The 24,066-nt window shown below is 44.8% G+C and overlaps 1 protein-coding gene across 2 annotated transcripts; it reads left to right on the plus strand.

The window, feature by feature from the left end:
- The first annotated feature begins 1,110 nt into the window (after positions 1 to 1,110).
- On the plus strand, positions 1,111 to 4,349 carry LOC115170635 (C-type lectin domain family 12 member B-like). 2 transcript variants are annotated; one of them, XR_003871082.1, is made up of 6 exons: positions 1,111 to 1,187; positions 1,920 to 1,998; positions 2,105 to 2,426; positions 2,533 to 2,634; positions 3,427 to 3,678; positions 3,978 to 4,349. XR_003871082.1 is itself a non-coding variant. In XM_029726883.1 (5 exons), the coding sequence occupies exons 2-5, from the start codon at positions 2,228 to 2,230 to the stop codon at positions 4,193 to 4,195; spliced, it is 771 nt and encodes a 256-aa protein (XP_029582743.1). In that variant the 5' UTR covers positions 1,805 to 1,998; positions 2,105 to 2,227; the 3' UTR covers positions 4,196 to 4,349. The 2 variants fall into 2 exon arrangements, 1 of the variants encoding a protein (XP_029582743.1); XM_029726883.1 differs by lacking the exon at positions 1,111 to 1,187 and having other exon boundaries at positions 1,805 to 1,998.
- Positions 4,350 to 24,066: the final 19,717 nt, after the last annotated feature.

The raw sequence follows: 24,066 nt of genomic DNA on the forward strand, positions 1-24,066 counted from the left end.
CTGCTTGTGCTACTCCACTCTCCTTAGTTACAACAGACACAGAAGGTTGTAGCTTACATTCTAATAGATAGCCTACAATAGATATATATTTCTGGAATGTTCATTGAAATTGCTGCAGGGTTTTTATTTCAGCTAATCACACATATGAGGCAGACACACAGCCTACATGTCACAGATCCTTAAGGGCAGGAGGAAGGGGCAGAGTCAAACGCAGGAGACTTATGTCCAGTAGTGCCAAAGTTTATTTACACCGAACACTCGGTGGTCAAAAAGGCACAGGGTGCGCACAATACCCAAAAGGGAAAACAGGTAATCCACGAATGAAAAATACGCACGGGGCGCAGCCCGGCAATAATAATAATCCAACGTGTTCCGCTGGGAACACACAACAACAGCGTACACAAACACTGCCCGCTGACATACAATTACTCCCGCACAAAAAACAAACCCAAAGGACCAAACTAAATACCCCCCCCCACTAATGACAGACAAGAAACAGGTGCGGACCTAGACAGACAAAAACCAAAGAACACAGAAACATAGATCGGTGGCAGCTAGTAGACCGGCGACGACGACCGCCGAGCGCCGCCCGACCGAGGAGGGGCGCCATCTTCTGTGGATACTGTGACACTACATCATCATGTGGTTCATATTGGTTGAGAGTTCAGAAGAGGCTGAATAAAGAGAAACCTGAAGGGAGGGGGAGGGTAAGCAGCAGCTACTTATAATGTTTATGCAGAATCTGGGGGGAGGAAAGGGGCAGTTACCAGACAATGGATTTTTTAACACTTCTGAAGCGTGAGCAAACTATTTTCCTGTCTTGTATTTTGTAGGTACTGGTCCTGGTGAGCCTAATGGTGGCAGAAGGGAGAACTGTGGCATGCTTTGGACGCAGTTACGAGACCAGGAATTAAAACTTGTGTGCTGCAGGGCTACCCTGGATCTGTGAGAAATATGCATTTGTAATCATATAATCTATGCATTCACATGTGCATGCATGCATGCACAGCACACCCACACACAGAGACACACACACACACACACACACACACACACACACACACACACCTCTTGTATGTATCCACAGTCTGAGCAACCAGAGAAGATACCTTTAAGAGCTGCTGCACTGTGTCTGGGGCTGCTGAGTGTTCTCCTACTGGCTGGGATCATAGGACTGTACCTCTACTGTGAGTTCATATGTTACTGGCTGGAATCATAGGACTGTACCTCTACTGTGAGTTCATATGTTACTGGCTGGAATCAAAGGACTGTACCTCTACTGTGAGTTCATATGTTACTGGCTGGGATCATAGGACTGTACCTCTACTGTGAGTTCATATGTTACTGGCTGGGATCATAGGACTGTACCTCTACTGTGAGTTCATATGTTACTGGCTGGAATCATAGGACTGTACCTCTACTGTGAGTTCATATGTTACTGGCTGGGATCAGTTTTTTTATCGACAGGTGGTTATTAGCCTGAAGAAGGGTGTGTGGATTTCAGTCAGGGTAATTACAATGGCAGACAAACACTATTTTAATTCAGGGTATCACCATTTTTTTTATCAGTCTCTACTGTAACTCTACTGTGAGTTCATATGTTACTGTTTGGTTAATAGGACTGTACTTCTACTGTGAGTTCATATGTTACTGTTTGGGATCATTGGACTGTACCTCTACTGTGAGTTCATATGTTACTGGCTGGGATCATAGGACTGTACCTCTACTGTGAGTTCATATGTTACTGGCTGGACTCATAGGACTGTACCTCTACTGTGAGTTCATATGTTACTGGCTGGGATCATAGGACTGTACCTCTACTGTGAGTTCATATATTCATTTCTTACCTTGTTAGAAATGTTGACTATTCATTTCCTTGTCTTGTAATCAGTACCTTTTGAAGTTTTGATCCTTTGCAGATGACTGAGCAACTACAGTGCTGGACATCACTGGAGCGAGGAGGAGAGCCATTGGCAACACATTCGAGGCAACAGAAAAGTAAATAAATGGTCCAAAATGGAAATGTGAAAGGAAATGGAGGATGAATTTGTTTGTGGCTTTTCCAGAAAACCTTGTTTTCTTCCTTCTCTTCCTGGTATGACAGCCTCCTGGTTCATTGAAATGACGTGGAAACAACGTTTATACAACCAGTTGGTGCCCAGTTGGTATCACATATAGTAAGCCCCAGACTGACTGGACGGCTCTCAAGTTGAGACGGTGGTAGACCATGGAGATGTCTGGGGACATTGTTTATGCCAATGAAGATGTTAGAGGAAAACAAAGTGTTTCAGGGGACCACTTTTATAATAGAGGAGACAATATCTATGAAGACATTTATGAAACTCCAGACACCATCAAGTTTGACGACTTCAGAAACATGACTGAGGATGTTACCCCAAGGAGCAGACCAAGAGCTGAACTCTCAGGTAATGTCCAAACACACACACACACACACACACACACACACACACACACACACACACACACACACACACACACACACACACACACACTTCCTTTATGTGTCCACAGAGTCTGAGCAAACCGAGAAGAGACGTTTACGAGCTTCTACAGTGTGTCTGGGGCTGCTGAGTGTTCTCCTACTGGCTGGAATCATAGGACTGTACCTCTACTGTGAGTTCATATGTTACTGGCTGTACCTCTACTGTCAGTTCATATGTTACTGGCTGGGATCATAGGACTGTACCTCTACTGTGAGTTCATATGTTACTGGCTGGGATCATAGGACTGTACCTCTACTGTGAGTTCATATGTTACTGTCTGGGATCATAGGACTGTACCTCTACTGTGAGTTCATATGTTACTGGCTGGGATCATAGGACTGTACCTCTACTGTGAGTTCATATGTTACTGACTGGGATCATAGGACTGTACCTCTACTGTGAGTTCATATGTTACTGGCTGGGATCATAGGACTGTACCTCTACTGTGAGTTCATATGTTACTGGCTGGACTCATAGGACTGTACCTCTACTGTGAGTTCATATGTTACTGGCTGGACTCATAGGACTGTACCTCTACTGTGAGTTCATATGTTACTGACTGGAATCATAGGACTGTACCTCTACTGTGAGTTCATATGTTACTGGCTGGACTCATAGGACTGTACCTCTACTGTGAGTTCATATGTTACTGGCTGGGATCATAGGACTGTACCTCTACTGTGAGTTCATATGTTACTGGCTGCGATCATAGGACTGTACCTCTACTGTGAGTTCATATGTTACTGTCTGGGATCATAGGACTGTACCTCTACTGTGAGTTCATATGTTACTGACTGGGATCATAGGACTGTACCTCTACTGTGAGTTCATATGTTAATTGCTTATCATCTTGTTATAAGTGTTGGCTACTAAAGACCTGGTGTTTTACTCAGTAACTTTCAGATGTTTTGATTCTTTACAGATGACAGAGCATTTTACAACCTGACTGAGGAGAGGGAACAGCTACAGGCCAGTTACAACAATCTGACTGAAGCAAGAGACCAGTTACAGAGGGAGAGAGACCTGTTACAGGCCAGTTACAACAATCTGATTGCAGAAAGAGACCAGTTACAGAGGGAGAGAGACCTGTTACAGGCCAGTTACAACAATCTGATTGCAGAAAGAGACCAGTTACAGAGGGAGAGAGACCTGTTGGTTCGGAATTTGACTTGTGGTCAGTGAGCTGGTATTTATTTTCGTTCTGCGCTATATATTTAATTACTCATTAATATCTAGTCCAGTGAATCGTGATGTATAGCATGTGACATGTATTGCTATTATTATTGTTAGTATTATTATTATTATTATTACTGTTATTATTAGTGGTAGTAGTAGTGGTAGTAGTAGTAGTAGTATTGTAATAATAAGATGTATTATTATTGCCGTTATTTTTTATTATTGCTATTATTATTATTTATGCTAGTTTTATTATTGTTATTATCATTATTATTATTGTGTTGTGTTGTGAAACAGCGAGAAGCAGTTGTCCTGATGGATGGAGGAAGTTTGACTGCAGCTGTTACTTCCTCTCCATTGAGTCTAAAACCTGGGAGGAGAGCAGACAGGACTGTCTGAATAGAGGAGGAGACCTGGTGATCATCCAAAGCAGAGGGGAACAGGTGAGATGCTCTGTTGCAGGTCCATTTTTAGAATGTTGTTTGTTTCAGTGTCTGAATGTTGTTAGTACATAGATTATACTCCAGAAAGATTTATAAAAATCACATTTTCTAATATAATTAAATCTGTTAGTAGTTGGATGTATTGCACATGTTGTTGATATGGTTGTTGGTAAAATGGGTGCATCAGTAGGCTCTACCTCAAATCATTCAGGTCAAAACACAAAAACATATGTTTCCAAACACCAGCAAGAAAGTTAAAGTACCAGATCTATTTTAGATTATATCTAGATCTAGGTATTGTTAGCTAGTTAGCTAGCTACAGGAGCAATTCAAATGATTAAGCTTTCTTTGCTGCACATCACACAATAACTTATCTTTCACGAACCCTTTAAAAGCATTCTAACTAGCTAACATTATTAGCTATACATGTTGTTGGTTTGCCATGAACATATCATCTCGGTTCTAATGTGTTGTTGTTTTAGTAAGTTACACCCTTCTTCCTATTTATGATTCGCAGACACAAGAGCTCTCAATACCTTTTCATTGGATCTGCAAACTGTCCACTTGTGTCAGCGAATCATATAGCTATAATTTCATAGACATTTTGGAGATCCAATGAAAATGTATTGAGATTCAATGAAATCTGAAGTAGGGTTGACATACTAACAACAACACATTAGAAGCGAGAACTGTGATCTTCTCATGGTTAGCCTATGTTCCCAGAAATTACTGACATCTGGATGTGGGAACTCCTCTCAGGCCTGCTAAGTTAGGTTAGCTCATGGCAAACAAAAATAGAAATACAGTGCATTCAGAAAGTATTCAGACCCCTTGACTTTTCCAACATTTTGTTGGTACAGCTTTATTCTAAGATATATATATATTTTAATTTCCCTCAAATTTAGATACTTAAAAAAAACAAAATTGGGCAAATGTATAAAAGACAAAACTGAAATATCACATTTACATAAGTATTCCGACCCTTTACTTAGTACTTCGTTGAAGCACCTTTGGTAGCCTTAAGTCTTCTTGGATATGACACTACAAGCTCGGCACACCTGTATTTGGGAAGTTTCTCTCATTCTTCTCTGCATATCCTCTCAAGCTCTGTCAGGTTGGATGGGGAGGGTCGCTGGACAGCTTTTTTCAGGCTTCACCAGAGATGTTCGATTGGGTTCAAGTCCGGGCTCTGGCTGGGCCACTCAAGGACATTCAGAACTTGTCCCGACAAGCCACTCCTGCATTGTCTTGGCTGTGTGCTTAGGGTCGTTGTCCTATTGGAAGGTGAACCTAAGCCCCAGTCTGAGGTCCTGACCACTCTGGAGCAGGTTTTCATCAAGGATCACTGTCCTTTGCTCGGTTCATCTTTCCGGCGATCCTGACTAGTCTCCCATTCCCTGCCACTGAAAAACATCCCCACAGCATGATGCTGCCACTACCATGCTTCACCGTAGGGATGGTACCAGGTTTCCTACAGACGTGACGCTTGGCATTCAAGCCAAAGAGTTCAATCTTGGTTTCATCAGACCAAGTGATCTTGTTTCTCATGGTCTGAGAGTCCTTTAGGTGCCTTTGGCAAACTCCAAGCATGCTGTCATGTGCCTTTTACTGAGGAGTGGCTACCGTCTGGCCACTCTACCATAAAGCCTAATTGGTCGAGTGCTGCAGAGATGGTTTGCCTTCTGGAAGGTACTCTCATTTCCACAGAGTAACTATGAAGCTCTGTCAGAGTGACCATCGGGTTCTTGGTCACCTCCCTGACCAAGGCCCTTCTTCCCCGATTGCTGAGTTTGGCCGGCTGCCAGCTCTAAAAAGAGTCTTGGTGGTTCCAAACTTGTTCCATTTAAGAATGATGAAGGCCACTGTGTTCTTGGAGACCTTCAATGCTGCAGACATTATTTGGTACCCTTCCCCAGATCTGTGCCTCAACACAAACCTGTCTCGGAGCTCTATGGACAATTCCTTTGACCGCATAGCTTGGGTTTTGCTCTGACATTCACTGTCAACTGTTGGACCTGATATAGACATGTGTTTCCCTTTACAAATCATGTCCAATCAATTGAATTTACCACAGACTCCAATCAAGTTGTAAAAATATCTCAAGGATGATAAATGGAAACAGGATGCACCTGAGCTCAATTTCGAGTCTCATACAAAGGGTCTGAATAGTTATGTAAATAAGGTATGTTTTTTTATTTTTAATACATTTGCAAAAATGTCTAAACCTCTTTTTGCCTTTTCATTATATGGTATTGTGTGCCGATTGATGAGGAAAAAAGTATTTTAGAATAAGGCTGTAATGTTACAAAATGTGGAAACAGAGAAGGGGTCTGAATACTTTCCGAATGCACTGTACATGGGTAATAACGTTAGCTAGTTAGAATGTGTTGTGCAACGTGTATTAAGATGAAAATGGAATTACGTTTGAAGTGTAAATGAAAGACAATGTGTTGTGTGATGTGCTGCAAAGTAAGATGTAAAGTCCCCTGCTTAGGGTTCTGGTACCGGTTCCGACATTCAAATCAAATCAAATCAAATGTATTTATATAGCCCTTCGTATATCAGCTGAAATCTCAAAGTGCTGTACAGAAACCCAGCCTAACACCCCAAACAGCAAGCAATGCATGTGAAAGAAGCACGGTGGCTAGGCAAAACTCCCTAGGAAAAACTCCATAGAAAGGCCAAAAACCTAGGAAGAAACCTAGAGAGGAACCAGGCTATGAGGGGTGGCCAGTCCTCTTCTGGCTGTGCCGGGTGGATATTATAACAGAACATGGTCAAGATGTTAAAATGTTCATAAATGACCAGCATGGTCAAATAATAATAATCATTGTAGTTGTCGAGGGTGCAACAAGCACGTCCGGTGAACAGGTCAGGGTTCCATAGCCACAGGCAGAACAGTTAAAACTGGAGCAGCAGCACGGCCAGGTGGACTGGGGACAGCAAGGAGTCATCATGCCAGGTAGTCCTGAGACATGGTCCTAGGGCTCAGGTCCTCCGAGAGAGAGAAAGAAAGAAGGAGAGAAAGAGAGAATTAGATAGAGCATATTTAAATTCACACAGGACACCGGATAAGACAAAAGAAATACTCCAGATGTAACAGACTGACCCTAGCCCCCCGTCACATAAACTACTGCAGCATAAATACTGGAGGCTGAGACTGGAGGGGTCAGGAGACACTGTGGCCCCATCCGATGAAACCCCCGGACAGGGCCAAACAGGCAGGATATAACCCCACCCACTTTGCCAAAGCACAGCCCCCACACCACTGGAGGGATATCTCCAACCACCAACTTACCATCCTGAGACTTGTTGGCTGCTTTTCCTTCACTCTGCGGTTCAACTCATCCCAAACCTTCTCAATTGGGTTGAGGTCGGGGGATTGTGGAGGCGCGTCTGACTCAGCACTCCATCACTCTTCTTCTTGGTAAAATAGCCCATTACACAGCCTGGAGGTGTGTTGGGTCATTGTCCTGTTAAAAAACAAATGATAATCCCACTAAGCTCAAACCAGATGGGATGTCTCGCTGCAGAATGCTGTGGTAGCCGTGCTGGTTAAGTGTGCTTTGAATTCATAAATAATTACTCACAGACAGTGTCACCAGCAAAGCACACTCACACCTCCTCCTCCATGCTTTAAGGTGGGAAATACACATGCTGAGATCTTCCATTCACCCACACCACTTCTCACAAAGACACGGCGGTTGGAACCAAAAATCTCACATTTGGACTCAAGACCAAAGGACAAATGTCCACTGGTCTAATGTCCATTGCTCGTGTTTCTTGGCCCAAGTAAGTCTCTTCTTCTTATTGGTGTCCTTTAGTAGTGGTTTCTTTGCAGCAATTCGACCATGAAGGAAGGCCTGATTCACACAGTCTCCTCTGAACAGTTGATGTTGAGATGTGTCTCTTACTTGAACTCTGTGAAGCATTTATTTGGGCTGCAATTTCTGAGGTTGGTAACTCTAATGAACTTATCCTCTGCAGCAGAGGTAACTCAGGGTCTTCCATTCCTGTGGCAGTCCTCATGAGAGCCAGTTTCATCATAGCGCTTGATGGTTTTTGCGACTGCACTTGAAATGTTCCGTATTGACTGACCTTCATGTCTTAAATGAATGATGGACTGTTATTTCCCTACCTTGTCACAACACACCTGATTGGCTCAAACACATTAAGAAGGAAAGATATTCCACAAATGTACTTTTAACAAGGCACACCTGTTAATTGAAATGCATTCCAGGTGACTACCTCATGAAGCTGGTTGTGAGAATGCCAAGAGTGTGCAAAGCTGTCATCAAGGCAAAGGGTGGCTATTCGAAGAATAGAATAGAATATATATTTTGATTCGTTTAACGCTTTTTTTGTTACTATATGATTCCATATGTGTTATTTCATAGTTTTGATGTCTTCACATCATAGCACTGAGACTGCACTTGTGAAGGTGGTAAATGACCTTTTAATGACGTCAGACCGAGGCTCTGCATCTGTCCTCATGCTCCTAGATCTTAGTGCCGCTTTTGATACCATCGATCACCACATTCTTTTGGAGAGATTGGAAACCCAAATTGGTCTACATGGACAAGTTCTGGCCTGGTTTAGATCTTATCTGTCGGAAAGATATCAGTTTGTCTCTGTGAATGGTTCGTCCTCTGACAAATCAATTGTAAATTTCGGTGTTCCTCAAGGTTCCGTTCTAGGACCACTATTGTTTTCACTATATATTTTACCTCTTGGGGATGTCATTCGAAAACATAATGTTAAATTTCACTGCTATGCGGACGACACACAGCTGTACATTTCAATGAAACATGGTGAAGCCCCAAAATTGCCCTCGCTAGAAGCCTGTGTTTCAGACATAAGGAAGTGGATGGCTGCAAATGTTCTACTTTTAAACTCGGACAAAACAGAGATGCTTGTCCTAGGTCCCAAGAAACAAAGAGATCTTCTGTTGAATCTGACAATTAATCTGGATGGTTGTACAGTCGTCTCAAATAAAACTGTGAAGGACCTCGGCGTTACTCTGGACCCTGATCTCTCCTTTGAAGAACATATCAAGACTGCTTCAAGGACAGCTTTTTTCCATCTACGTAACATTGCAAAAATCAGAAACTTTCTGTCCAAAAATGACGCAGAAAAATTAATCCATGCTTTTGTTACTTCTAGGCTCGACTACTGCAATGCTCTACTTTCCGGCTACCCGGATAAAGCACTAAACAAACTTCAGTTAGTGCTAAATACGGCTGCTAGAATCCTGACTAGAACCAAAAAATTTGTTCATATTACTCCAGTGCTAGCCTCCCTACACTGGCTTCCTGTTAAGGCAAGGGCTGATTTCAAGGTTTTACTGCTAACCTACAAAGCATTACATGGGCTTGCTCCTACCTATCTTTCCGATTTGGTCCTGCCGTACATACCTACACGTACGCTACGGTCACAAGACGCAGGCCTCCTAATTGTCCCTAGAATTTCTAAGCAAACGGCTGGAGGTAGGGCTTTCTCCTATAGAGCTCCATTTTTATGGAATGGTCTGCCTACCCATGTGAGAGACGCAGACTCAGTCTCAACCTTTAAGACTTTACTGAAGACTTATCTCTTCAGTAGATCCTATGATTAAGTATAGTCTGGCCCAGGAGTGTGAAGGTGAACGGAAAGGCTGGAGCAACGAACCGCCCTTGCTGTCTCTGCCTTGTCGGTTCCCCTCTTCCCACTGGGATTCTCTGCCTCTAACCCTTTTACAGGGGCTGAGTCACTGACTTACTGGTGTTCTTCCATGCCGTCCATGGGAGGGGTGCGTCACTTGAGTAGGTTGAGCCACTGACGTGGTCTTCCTGTCTGGGTTGGCGCCCCCCCCCCCCTTGGGTTGTGCCGTGGCGGACATCTTTGTGGGCTATACTCGGCCTTGTCTTCGGACGGTAAGTTGGTGGTTGTAGATATCCCTCTAGTGGTGTGGGGGCTGTGCTTTGGCAAAGTGGGTGGGGTTATATCCTGCCTGTTTGGCCCTGTCCGGGGGTATCATCGGATGGGGCCACAGTGTCTTCTGATCCCTCCTGTCTCAGCCTCCAGTATTTATGCTGCAGTAGTTTATGTGTCGGGGGGCTAGGGTCAGTCTGTTACATCTGGAGTATTCTTGTCTTATCCGGTGTCCTGTGTGAATGTAAATATGCTCTCTCTAATTCTCTTTCTCTCTTTCTTTCTTTCTCTCGGAGGACCTGAGCCCTAGGACCATGCCTCAGGACTACCTGGCATGATGACTCCTTGCTGTCCCCAGTCCACCTGGCCATGCTGCTGCTCCAGTTTCAACTGTTCTGCCTGCGGCTACGGAACCCTGACCTGTTCACCGGACGTGCTTGTTGCACCCTCGACAATTACAATGATTATTATTATTTGACCATGCTGGTCATTTACGAACATTTTAACATCTTTACCATGTTCTGTTATAATATCCACCCGGCACAGCCAGAAGAGGACTGGCCACCCCTCATAGCCTGGTTCCTCTCTAGGTTTCTTCCTAGGTTTTTGGCCTTTCTCAGGAGTTTTTCCTAGGGAGTTTTTCCCAGCCACCGTGCTTCTTTCACATGCATTGCTTGCTGTTTGGGGTTTTAGGCTGGGTTTCTGTACAGCACTTTGAGATTTCAGCTGATGTACGAAGGGCTATATAAATAAATTTGATTTGATTTGATTTGATTCACTTTTATTTTTACAATGTAGGAAATAGAACACCTACTCATTCAAGGGTTTTGCTTTATTTTTACTATTTCCTACATGTAGGTGTTCTAAAACTTTTGATCGGTAGTGTATGTCTCTTTCTCAAAAAAATATGTTGTGCCTGATCTTAATTTCTGACCCTATTCTCATTTAGAATAGAACTGTGAATAGGTCTACCACTGTACACTGTTTGAATGACCCAGATGATAGTTGATACATGACATCTTGGTGAATGCAGACAGCTGGTTGAGGCCAAAGGACTGTGAACATAGGAATGAATAAACAGTGTTACCATGACACCTAGTGGCAATAACATTGTAAAGGGCAGAGTATTTCAGCATTTGTGAAATTGACATTGAATTTGATTTCAGAAATGTAATTGTTTAAACCATTATATTTAAAATGAGGCAGTATTTCTCTGAGAATAAATAGTAACAATCCTACACTACAGATGCATGAGTTCAACAGTTACTTTCACAAATGTCTGTGCCAGCAACTGTACATCGTTAGTGTGACAAACTCTCTTGTTGTCACCAAGTTCATTAGCCATCATCTAGCAATAATCCATAAAATAAAAAAATAATATACACTTTACAGGCTGTGGCGACAGTGAAACATATTAATTCCTAATACTGGTATAATTAACCCTTGACCTCTATTACTCTAGCTTTGTGCCCCTCAGGCCAAACATAGAGTCTAGGCTCTATAGGTGGGCCTAGAAAACCTTTTCACACACGATCACCTTTTTGTTATTTCATCAGACAGTAATGAAACAGAGGAGAGATAGGGTAAGTGGGAGGGACGGTCAGAAGGGAAGACAGGCATTGAACCGTGGTCTGTAGTGGGGGAGCATATTGTTAGAGTAGACAAGTGACTCTGCACACACACAGGAACACCTTTGACCTTTCAAGAAATAAGTGGATGGAAATTAAAAATGTAGCGACATCAAGTCCTCTTCTACAGCACTTTCACAACGATGCCATGTTATTATTGTTATTACTATAACATACAGGAAGAGACGGTTGCCAGACCATTGAATTGTTCCTCTGCTCCAGTTCTGTATGGAGGCCTGAGGGTGAGAGAGGAGGAGGGTTATAGGGGTTAGAGGACATGAGGACTACATGGTGCCTGAGGGTGAGAGAGCAGGAGGGTTATAGAGGTTAGGGGAGGGTTGTAGAGGTTAGAGGAGGGTTATAGGGGTTAGAGGATGGTTATAGAGGTTAGAGGAGGGCTATAGAGGTTAGAGGAGGGTTATAGGGGTTAGAGGAGGGTTATAGGGGTTAGAGGAGGGTTATAGAGGTTAGAGGATGGTTATAGAGGTTAGTTATAGAGGTTAGAGGATGGTTATAGAGGTTGGAGGAGTGTTATAGGGGATAGAGGAGGGCTATAGAGGTTAGAGGAGGGCTATAGAGGTTAGAGGAGGGTTATAGGGGTTAGAGGAGGGTTATAGAGGTTAGAGGAGGGTTATAGAGGTTGGAGGAGTGTTATTGGGGTTAGAGGAGGGCTATAGAGGCTAGAGGAGGGTAATAGAGGTTAGAGGAGGGCTATAGAGGTTAGAGGAGGGTTATAGGGGTTAGAGGAGGGTTATAGAGGAGGGTTATAGAGGTTAGAGGAGGGTTATAGAGGTTGGAGGAGTGTTATTGGGGTTAGAGGAGGGTTATAGGGGTTAGAGGAGGGTTAGAGGTTAGAGGAGGGTTATAGAGGTTGGAGGAGTGTTATTGGGGTTAGGGGACATGAGAACTACATGGAGCCTGAGGGTGAGAGAGCAGGAGGGTCATAGGGTTTAGGGGAGGGTCATAGGGGTTAGGGGAGGGACATAGGGGTTAGGGGAGGGTCATAGGGGTTAGAGGAGGGTCATAGGGGTTAGGGGAGGGTCATAGGGGTCAGGGAAGATGAGGACTACAGGGAGCGTCATAGAGGTCAGGGGACATGAGGACTACAGGGAGTGTCATAGAGGTCAGGGGACATGAGGACTACAGGGAGGGTCATAGAGGTCAGGGGACATGAGGACTACAGGGAGGGTCATAGAGGTCAGGGGACATGAGGACTACAGGGAGTGTCATAGAGGTCAGGGGACATGAGGACTACAGGGAGGGTCATAGAGGTCAGGGGACATGAGGACTACAGGGAGGGTCATAGAGGTCAGGGGACATGAGGACTACAGGGAGTGTCATAGAGGTCAGGGGACATGAGGACTACAGGGAGGGTCATAGAGGTCATGGGACATGAGGACTACAGGGAGTGTCATAGAGGTCAGGGGACATGAGGACTACAGGGAGTGTCATAGAGGTCAGGGGACATGAGGACTACAGGGAGGGTCATAGAGGTCAGGGGACATGAGGACTACAGGGAGGGTCATAGAGGTCATGGGACATGAGGACTACAGGGAGGGTCATAGAGGTCAGGGGACATGAGGACTACAGGGAGGGTCATAGAGGTCAGGGGACATGAGGACTACAGGGAGGGTCATAGAGGTCAGGGGACATGAGGACTACAGGGAGGATGTATAAATTAGAACATAAGTAGTGGTGATTCTGTTCACAATGCTTTTTTAATCATGGAGATTCAAGAAACACTTTCAACATAACCTTGGCAATAAAAATGACCCCCACAGAAAATTTAATAGTAACAGGATAACAAACAGATTAAGTTCAGGAGTTCTTTTTGAATCAAATCACTTGTGAGTGGATTCTGCGTTGGATCATCCTTCTCTTGAAGCATGGCTCTTATCTCACCAGTGGTCCCACTGTGAGTGTTATTTTGGAAGACAAAAAGCAGCCTAGGAGCAGTAATATGACTAATTTAAAAAGGATTATGGTGTACATTTTAGGACAGCCTCACATCTCACGACGTACGGAAGACGTTCATTTTGTCCCACTGGAAATATGGTATCTTCTACTAACTACCATTGTTTCATATCATTTCTTTAGGGACAGTATACAACAACCAACAACATATGGCTGGTGTTTTAGTGCTAGATTCAGCTAGAGCACATTTATCTGTCATAGTTCTTGTCCAGTGGATGCATTTTCTCTATTCATTATATATTCATTATATATTTATAATCAAAAGTACTTACAAAATGACAATAGGCTATAGAGAAATCCACATAGCTGGTCTGTAGAGATAAAGTCTAACATGGGACAGCCACAGAATATAAAATGCCATTTACTCCAATTAAATAAATCCTGAAGATGAGATCATTTGAGCCAATGGCTTTCTCTTAGTGACATTCTTCATTTATCTGAATTCAAGAAAGGAATCTGCCCTCTCAGATTTCAACAAGTGTTATAATGGTACCCAGACAACAATACTGGCCTGTTCTGGTTGTTTGGCGGCAGAGGGCTCAGTGCTGGTACCGCAATGCATCATATGGGCAAGATCTGGTCCGAATGTGGAAGATGCACACTGTGTAAGGATGCACTGGAACCTTTCTTATGGGCCAGCTCTGGCTTGAGGTATGTAACTGCTGGGCCACTTTTAGTCGAAATGTAAGCATTAGGCCAATGGCAACCAGACCTGGACCGTAAGTGGAAACTGGGCCGGGTGGTAAGTGGTAAATAGCCTGGTTTCTAACACCACAACACCAGTGGTGTAAAGTACTTAAGTAAACATATTTTTAAGTACTACTTAAGTCATTTTTTGGGGTATCTGTACTTTACTATTTATATTTTTGACAACTTTTACTTTTACTTCACTACATTCCTAAAGACAATGATGTACTTTTTACTTTTTCCCTGACACTGAAAATTACTCATTACATTTTTAATGCTTAGCAGGACAGGAAAATTGTCTAATTCACACACTTATCAAGAGAACATCCCTAGTCATCCCGACTGTCTCTGATCTGGCGGATTCACTAAACATATGATTCGTTTGTAAATGATGTCTGAGTGTTGGAGCGTGCCCCTGGCTTTCTGTAGATTAAAAAAACAACAAGAAAATGGTGCCATCTGGTTTGCTTAGTATAAGGAATTTGAAATGATTTATACTTTTCCTTTTGATACTTAAGTATATTTTAGCAATTAACATTTACTTTTGATAGCTAAGTATATTTAAAAACAAATACTTTTAGTAGTATTTTACTGGGTGACTTTCACTTTTACTTGAGCCATTTTCTATTAAGGTATCTTTACTTTTACTCAAGTATGACAATTGGATACTTTTTCCACCACTGCAAGTTACATGTATCTCCAGGTGAGCCAGTGAGTGCTAGTGGTTTTCCCTTTTCACTGTTTTCTCAGTTCCTGAAAAGGTACATAATTAGCCTTGGACACCCCCTGGACAGAACACTATAGTCTATCTCCTAAATGCTGAGCACCAAGCAGATGAGCATCGGGTGCCATTTATACAGTCTTTGGTATGGTAATTATTGGTAATTGGTGCACGCATGAATCTATGTTTAAACATCTGCCTAATAGCCCGGCCAACTCCTACAGTCCATCAGGCCAAGCCGAGAAAAGTGTGAAGCCAAGATCAGCAGAAAGAGATTTGCACGGAATTTCTAAATGAACAACATGGGAGAAAGTGGATGGGTGCAGCGGGGTAGATCCTGGGGTTGGGTGGAGTATGAAGTGATGTTGTCCTCAAGCCCTGACCAGTTGAAACACCTGAACCAGGCACAGAGTTACAAGCCTATCAGGACAAATTAAAAGTAGCCCGGCCTCACCTGGTCCAAACTAGGCTATTGTAGATATGGGCCGGATTTGGGCCATAATCATTTTGCTGAATGGGTAAAGTACACTTTGGTTTGTGGATGAGCTATTCTATACAAGTTTAGCCCCTAGCCATTTTCTTCCTCCTCCCGTGTGATTCAAGGAAAGCTATTAGAGGGGGAAAAGCAATCTGAGCCTACGATTTTCGATTATATAACACTTGCATAGTGTTGGGTCTAACTGAGCGTTCCAAGGCCTTCTTTGCTAATTAACTCTTCAAGTGGAGTGGTTATAAAACAAAACACAGCTTATTCACACCCCTCCAGGGATCATGTCCCTCTGCGCTTTATGAGACCAATCCATCTTGAGACGTGAGTTTAGACCCCACTCTGAATCAGCACGGGAGACAGTGAGCCCACATGGCTCACTGAAGCGCCCAGCCAGACAGCTTAGATCTGGAAGTGGTATGAAATGTATAAAGATGGGGGATAAAAAAGATGTCGTGTCAGGAAGAAGGGATGGATAAGAAGAGGTGTGGAGAATGTATTCATTGCCTGCCCTATATGATCTTTACCTCAGATGAGCAGTGATGGTTGAATAGATCCACTAAACACCTACATCAGAATTCCACAGCTCCACAGATGGAAGTTCTTTGGGTATAGAACAGAATTCCACAGCTCCACAGGTGGAAGTTCTTTGGGTATAGAGCAGAATTCCACAGCTCCACAGATGGAAGCTCTTTGGGTATAGAGCAGAATTCCACAGCTCCACAGATGGAAGTTCTTTGGGTATAGGACAGAATTCCACAGCTCCACAGATGGAAGTTCTTTGGGTATAGAACAGAATTCCACAGCTCCACAGGTGGAAGTTCTTTGGGTATAGAGCAGAATTCCACAGCTCCACAGATGGAAGCTCTTTGGGTATAGAGCAGAATTCCACAGCTCCACAGATGGAAGTTCTTTGGGTATAGGACAGAATTCCACAGCTCCACAGATGGAAGTTCTTTGGGTATAGAACAGAATTCCACAGCTCCACAGGTGGAAGCTCTTTCAGTATATAGTAGAATTCTATTCTTATTGGATTTCTTTTTGCCATATATTTTTCAACTGTGCTGAACCTTTCAATTTTGATTATACAAGAAAATTCAACCAATCACTTATAATGCCAACAAACTACTTCCTCTACGATGCAAATATCTACTGATTTTAAAGATACTCCGGTAATGAAGTCTGTTTATTTTAAAGGGCCACATTATTTCAAGCACGTCTCATTGCACATCTGAAGCAGATTTCATTTAGCTGATGAACCACGAGACAATTTCTGTTTCTGGTTTGAGAGAGTGGTGTGTTTAATGCGGTGTATCAGAAGACTTACAGTAAGTCAGTAAGAGTCATTGAGCCTTTATCACAATTATTAGTGTGTGACAAATATGGTGGAGTGCAAATTAGCCTCCAACGGAAATGCCTCCAATTGTCACGGATCCCCCCCGGTACTGCTGCTCATTCTGTTCACCAGCTCGGGAGGTCTTTGTCAACAGCCTTCTAGGTGTCACTGAACTGGATCATCACCACCAACCCCGGACTGTACTGTCTCATTACACACACCTGGTTCCCATTCTCCCTGATTAGTGTTGTTATATATGTGCCCTCTGTTCCTCATTGTCCTTGTCGATCATTGTCCTATGTCCGCTGGTCTTGCAAGTACCTGTGCTCGGTTTTATTTGGTTTTTATTTCGAATTATTTCAAAGTTTACACCTACTCTTGTTTTGGGTAGTCAATTAAAAGCCCTATTACTTATTGCTGTGCCTGGTTCCCATCCTTCTGCAACGTGACACCAATCCTGTGACAGGGAGGCAGAGCTTAAAAAGTTTGTTTTGTACTAAATCAAAGCTGCTCTGTACTAAACCTAGAAATTCTTATTTTTAAATTGTGATTGATATGACAAGGCCTGGGGAACAAAAGGAGACAAATCAAAACTAATTTGAATAATTCATATTTTAAGCAGGAAGAATTCTGCTTTTCAATTCATGTTTGCTGCAGTAAGAGTTTCAATGAATTCCAATTCTACATGTACTGTACCCTTTCATACCTGTCAACTACAGGACACCTCCACAGCTATTAAACCAGCAGAGAATAGCAGAGGTCTTCTGAGGTGAAACACAAACAATGTATAAGACATGCAGTGTCTCCCTGCATGCCTGTCTGTTGAATGTGATGTGTTAGGTAGACTAAATATTGCAGCAGTCATTTTCAAGACAATTCTGTATTGTAACGGAACAGGTAATCAGGTCAGTGGCTCAGTAATGGCGCTGGAAAGTACATGCAATAGGAAGATGGAGCTCTGGAGGTAATGTGTTCCTACCCTGCAACAGGCCTGTGGAGCGTGGTTAGATGGAGCCCTGGAGGTAATGTGTTCCTACCCGGCAACAGGCCTGTGGAACGTGGTTAGATGGAGCTCTGGAGGTCATGTGTTCCTACCCGGACACAGGCCTGTGGAGCGTGGTTAGATGGAGCTCTGGAGGTCATGTGTTCCTACCCGGCAACAGGCCTGTGGAGCGTGGTTAGATGGAGCCCTGGAAGTCATGTGTTCCTACCCGGCAACAGGCCTGTGGAGCGTGGTTAGATGGAGCCCTGGAGGTCATGTGTTCCTACCCGGCAACAGGCCTGTGGAGCGTGGTTAGATGGAGCCATAGAAGTCATGTGTTCCTACCCGGCAACAGGCCTGTGGAGCGTGGTTAGATGGAGCCCTGGAGGTCATGTGTTCCTACCCGGCAACAGGCCTGTGGAGCGTGGTTAGATGGAGCCTTGGAGGTAATGTGTTCCTACCCGGCAACAGGCCTGTGGAGCGTGGTTAGATGGAGCCCTGGAGGTCATGTGTTCCTACCCGGCAACAGGCCTGTGGAGCGTGGTTAGATGGAGCTCATGTGTTCCTACCCGGCAACAGGCCTGTGGAGCGTGGTTTGATGGAGCTCTGGAGGTAATGTGTTCCTACCCGGCAACAGGCCTGTGGAGCGTGGTTAGATGGAGCTCTGGAGGTCATGTGTTCCTACCCGGCAACAGGCCTGTGGAGCGTGGTTAGATGGAGCTCTGGAAGTCATGTGTTCCTACCCGGCAACAGGCTTGTGGAGTGTGGTCAGTGGCTATCCGCAACACAGGTGTGTGTATCTGCAACACAACTTTGTAAGGCAATTTTGTTTCCCCACAGATAGTAGAATGGCAGATACCCAAGTTAAAATAGCAGCACTCTGCCTGCAATGCTTTCGTTAGGAGAAGTATCGGAGTCAGGCGCAGGACACAGGGATGAGTGCAAACAAAACGTGTTTACTCAAAACTATAATCAAACTTCTCCCACAGCAATAATACATGGTTGGGAGAAACACCAACAACCACAAAACAGGAAACAATCACGGACAAGACAAACAGGAAACAATCACGGACAAGACAAACAGGGAAGCCAGAGGGTTAAATAATGAACATAATCAGGGAATCCTAAACAGGTGTGTATAATTAAGACAAAAGCAAACGAACAGGGAAACATAGATCGGTGGTAACTAGTAAGCCGGTGACGTTGACCGCCGAACGCCGCCCGAACAAGAGGGGCCGACTTCGGCGGAAGTCATGACACTGCCAAAACTCTGTGAGTGCCGCTGCCAAGACAGCGATGTCTCCCTGTCAGCCTTGGTATTATTATGCGGCGAGAGAGAGGGCTGAAATATTACGCAGGCTCCATTATAGTTGAATGTGATTTGGACTGCCCTAATCTATAGTTGCATGGCTGCCAGAGCCCCATTGCCATGCTCTGGTCATTCATTCACAGCAACCACTCTAGTCAACACCTGACACCTTAATTAAAGCGGCAATCAGCAGTAGAAACAATAACAAAGTGGCCTCCCTGCCCCTGGTTCAGTAAAAAGCTGAGGGATGGGGCTGGAGAAATGGAAGCACTCAAATTCATAGACAGAAGTATAGATGCAAGGACTGACCATCCTTGATATAGTATGTGTCCATACAACATTTTTATACATACTGTATATACTTTCTTTTTACAAACATTGGAATAAAACAAGCTCATGTTTTGGGTTCTGGTGGGGTACGGCAGTTGAATTAAGCTCATGAGGCATTTTAATAAGTTATATTCTTCAGGAATCAATGGGTACATATAACTCATTTATAAGTCCAAAAATTGATGTAGCAGCTGCTGATTGGCCCTTTAACACTAAGAAGACTTCGGGTGCCTGCAGCCAAAGAGCTGACTGGACATTGAATTGGAGTGCGTCATAAATGGGGGGATTCTGACTCGCTGTACGTGTGCAGTATTTCGCAAGTAACTGTAAATGTTCACACCAGTGGTGCAGGCCATTATTGCAGAATCTCTTATGATTTTTTTATGTCCCATGGAGCCCTATTATATCAATGACTACCCACTGTTTTTTTCACAGCGATAGCTAGACTTACCCTGTCCTCTGCATATTGAATGGCTTGGAATCACACTAGTGTGTAGGCCAAACCTTCGAGTTCAAGTCCTCGGGATCTTGTACCAATACCATTGCTGCAAACAAACAAACAGTGTCCTCCCACTTCCAGGGGGATCATAAGGGCTTAGTTCCTGTTGGAATTCCATGTGATGGTTTGAGGTGGCGGCTACATTTTACATTTTACATTTTAGTCATTTTAGCAGACGCTCTTATCCAGAGCGACTTACAGTAGGCTACTGCGGCGATGCAGGGCCCCCCTGAAGCCCGGCCAATCATACACAGGTAGAGCTGACGATGATCAAACAATTAGATGGGAAATAATCTGTCAAATGCTGATCTGTCCAAACAATGACATTCAGAGATATGACCAAACACAACTTCACTGTTCTCCCCTGACAGTCCTGCAGACCCCGCTGCCTGGTGACTCCCCTGACAGTCCTGCAGACCCCGCTGCCTGGTGACTCCCCTGACAGTCCTGCAGACCCCGCTGCCTGGTGACTCCCCTGACAGTCCTGCAGACCCCGCTGCCTGGTGACTCCCCTGACAGTCCTGCAGACCCCGCTGCCTGGTGACTCCCCTGACAGTCCTGCAGACCCCGCTGCCTGGTGACTCCCCTGACAGTCCTGCAGACCCCGCTGCCTGGTGACTCCCCTGACAGTCCTGCAGACCCCGCTGCCTGGTGACTCCCCTGACAGTCCTGCAGACCCCGCTGCCTGGTGACTCCCCTGACAGTCCTTCAGACCCCGCTGCCTGGTGACTCCCCTGACAGTCCTTCAGACCCCGCTGCCTGGTGACTCCCCTGACAGTCCTGCAGACCCCGCTGCCTGGTGACTCCCCTGACAGTCCTTCAGACCCCGCTGCCTGGTGACTCCCCTGACAGTCCTTCAGACCCCGCTGCCTGGTGACTCCCCTGACAGTCCTTCAGACCCCGCTGCCTGGTGACTCCCCTGACAGTCCTGCAGACCCCGCTGCCTGGTGACTCCCCTGACAATCCTGCAGACCTCGCTGCCTGGTGACTCACTTGTACCCTTTTCATACTACCACGCGTGCCGACCCAAACCAAACCGTGCTGGGTCGGTTATTTTCTTTTCACATTGGTCCTTTTAAGCACAGTTCCAGCAACTGTGGTGGATGTGTAACCAGACCGCTTAGCATAGACCAGCTTGGTTTGTCTCAGCTTGGTTTGTCTCAGCTTGGTTTGGCTCACTAGTGTGAAAAGACTTAGGTTCCCTGTAATCCATTCCCGGGGGACTTAGATGGTGCATTTTCTTGATCTATCCCAGCATTAACAGCCCAGCACTAACAGCCCAGCACTAACAGCACTCAGCACTGGCCCTTCATTAGTAAAATCTGATGTGTTGGTGCTCGATTAAACCAAAAATGTGCCCACCATAGGAGTGTCTCCATAGGAATGGCTGGAGAAACATAGCTTTACATAAGCCTCATCTGGTTTCACCAGCACAATGCACACATACTGTTGTGTTGTTGTTAGGCATTATATATTGTTAAAGCTTCATTTTCTAATTTACATGAGCTTGGAACAAATTGGGGTTTTAAAAGCTGTGGTGGTGATGTTGTACGGCATTGTTTATTTGCATAAAGCTTAATTTGCCCAGTGAGCAGAACCAAAGGCTTAAAACAGTTGGCTACAATTCAGTTGAAACTTACAGCGTCATTAGTCTGTCTGTCTTTGTGCCAGCCACCTCGTAAGGTCAAGAGCTTAGGCTTTTTATACTGTGGTAATTGTACATAATTTTGAACATAATATGGTCAGATTTATCAAACTTTAGAACCAGTTTGCACATAATAGTATACTGTATTAGCATTTTATGCGCTATGGTAACCTGCACTGACTTCACAACATTTTAAAAGAGAGGTTACAAGATTATTCCAATGCGATACTGTGGGTATAATGTCAGTGTATTTTACAGATGTAAAACTAAGGCCGGGATTCAAACAAACCACAATGTGCAGACATCACACTGCACTTTAGAATATGCCACGTTCACGTGTTAGAACTAGGAAACTCAGAAATGTCTGACTTGCTTACTGTTTTTTTTATTTCACCTTTATTTAACTAAGTAGGCAAGTTAATAAGTTCTCATTTACAATTGCGACCTGGCCAAGATAAAGCAAGCAGTTTGACACAAACATAGAGTTACACATGGAGTAAAACAAACATACAGTCAATAATATAGAGGTTGAATGCTGCACATGTATAACTATAACCAGTTAGCAAGGCAGACATTTTCAAGTTTCCTTGACTAGCACGTGAACCCGGCATAATTTACAATTGAATGGAGCCAATATCTCCACAGACCTGCCTTTATTAATTGTCAATTGAGGTGTTCTACCAGCTCTGTGATGTTTGTTTGAATCCCGGCCTTAGAGGAGAAAAAAAACATTTTCTTATAGCTTTGCTGGTTTGAGTAACATTTCCCTCTGCCAAGTTTGCACCTGCTATTTACAAAGACAAACACTATTAGAAAATTGCCCAATTGGCAGATTGTCTGCTCAAAGAAGAATACATTGATGCTACAATTAGGTTAACACAAAAACCAAAACTAAAGTGAGGGTGGCCACCGTCACCAACGGTTCCTGTGCAAACACCCCCCCTTCCCCAAACTCCCCCCTACGGAGGCGGCTCTGGTTCTGGCCCTAGTCCCCAACCTAACCTGTCCGCTGAAGGCTCTGGGTTGAGGAGTGACTCTGGCTGCGCCGGACTGGCGGGCGACTCTGGCTGCGCCGGACTGGCGGGCGACTCTGGCTGCGCCGGACTGGCGGGCGACTCTGGCTGCGCCGGACTGGCGGGCGACTCTGGCTGCGCCGGACTGGCGGGCGACTCTGGCTGCGCCGGACTGGCGGGCGACTCTGGCTGCGCCGGACTGGCGGGCGACTCTGGCTGCGCCGGGGCACTGTCGCCGGAAGCTCTAGACGGGGCACTGTCGCCGGAAGCTCTAGACGGGGCACTGTCGCCGGAAGCTCTAGACGGGGACTGCGCACTAAAGGCCTGGTGCGTGGGGCTGGCTTAGGAGGCGCCAGACTAGGGACACACACCACAGGGCTAGTGCGAGGAGCAGGAACAGGATGTACTGGACTGGGCAGGCGCACTAAAGGCCTGATGCGTGGGGCTGGCTTTGGAGGCGCCAGCCTAGTAACACGCACCTCAGGGCTAGTGCGAGGAGCAGGAACAGGGTAAACTGGACCCTGGAGATGCACTGGAGGTCTGGAGCATACGGCCTGCACAACCTGAGTGCTCACCTTAGCCTGGCCATACTGAGGAGCTTTCACCGTTTGCACTGACCTTTGAATGCGTCTGGGCAATACAGTGCGCATTTCCGCATAGCTCTGTGCTTTCTTGATCCGTCGCTCCCTGTAATAAGCACGGGGAGTTGGCTCAGGTCTGCATCCTGACTCTGCCCAACTCCCCGTGTGCCCCCCCCCTAAAAAAAAAACATTTTTGGGGATGCCTCCTGGTCTCCTCTAGCTCCCTTAGTTTGTCCTCCCAGAATCGTCGTTCATCACTCCAAGTCCATCCTTCTCCCTGGTGCTCCAAACCCCGCTGCTTGGTCTTCGTTTGGTGGGTAGTTCTGTCATATGCGTCGTAAAAAGTGGACCAAGGCGCAGCGGGTATCGTGCTCATCTTCCTTATTTATTTGGATAAACATGAATACTTAACAAAAATAACAAACAACAATGAAAAACAGTCCTGTAAGGCTACACAGCTATACATGGAACAACTACCCACAAACACAGAGACAAAAAAAAACCCTACTTAAATATGGCCTCCAATTAGAAGCAACGAAGAACAGCTGCTTCTATGTTCAGGCCAAACCAAACCTGAACATAGAAATAGACTAAATAGACATTCAAACATAGAAATAGACAACATAGAACATTATCCAAAAACCCAAGACACATAAATCAAACACACCCCTGCCACGTCCTGACCATACTATAATAACAAAATGACCCCTTACTGGTCAGGACGTGACAAACCCTTAAAATCCTGTTGAAAATCGGGTGAGAATTAGTGTACTTTGACCACTTTGTGCGTTTTTAACCAAATTGATGTTCAATGTCAGTGAGTTGACAGATGACATTCACA

Source organism: Salmo trutta, chromosome 32 (genome assembly GCF_901001165.1).
Source record: "Salmo trutta chromosome 32, fSalTru1.1, whole genome shotgun sequence".
Classification (NCBI taxonomy): Eukaryota; Metazoa; Chordata; class Actinopteri; order Salmoniformes; family Salmonidae; genus Salmo; species Salmo trutta.

What these genes read in the sequence shown, in the direction of transcription:
- LOC115170635 (XM_029726883.1), top strand. Translation starts at nt 2,228, where the DNA reads ATGGAGATGTCTGGGGACATTGTTTATGCCAATGAAGATGTTAGAGGA. An exon ending in ACCAAGAGCTGAACTCTCAG is followed by an intron (nt 2,427 to 2,532) that starts GTAATGTCCAAA and finishes ATGTGTCCACAG; the next exon opens with AGTCTGAGCAAACCGAGAAG. An exon ending in CATAGGACTGTACCTCTACT is followed by an intron (nt 2,635 to 3,426) that starts GTGAGTTCATAT and finishes GATTCTTTACAG; the next exon opens with ATGACAGAGCATTTTACAAC.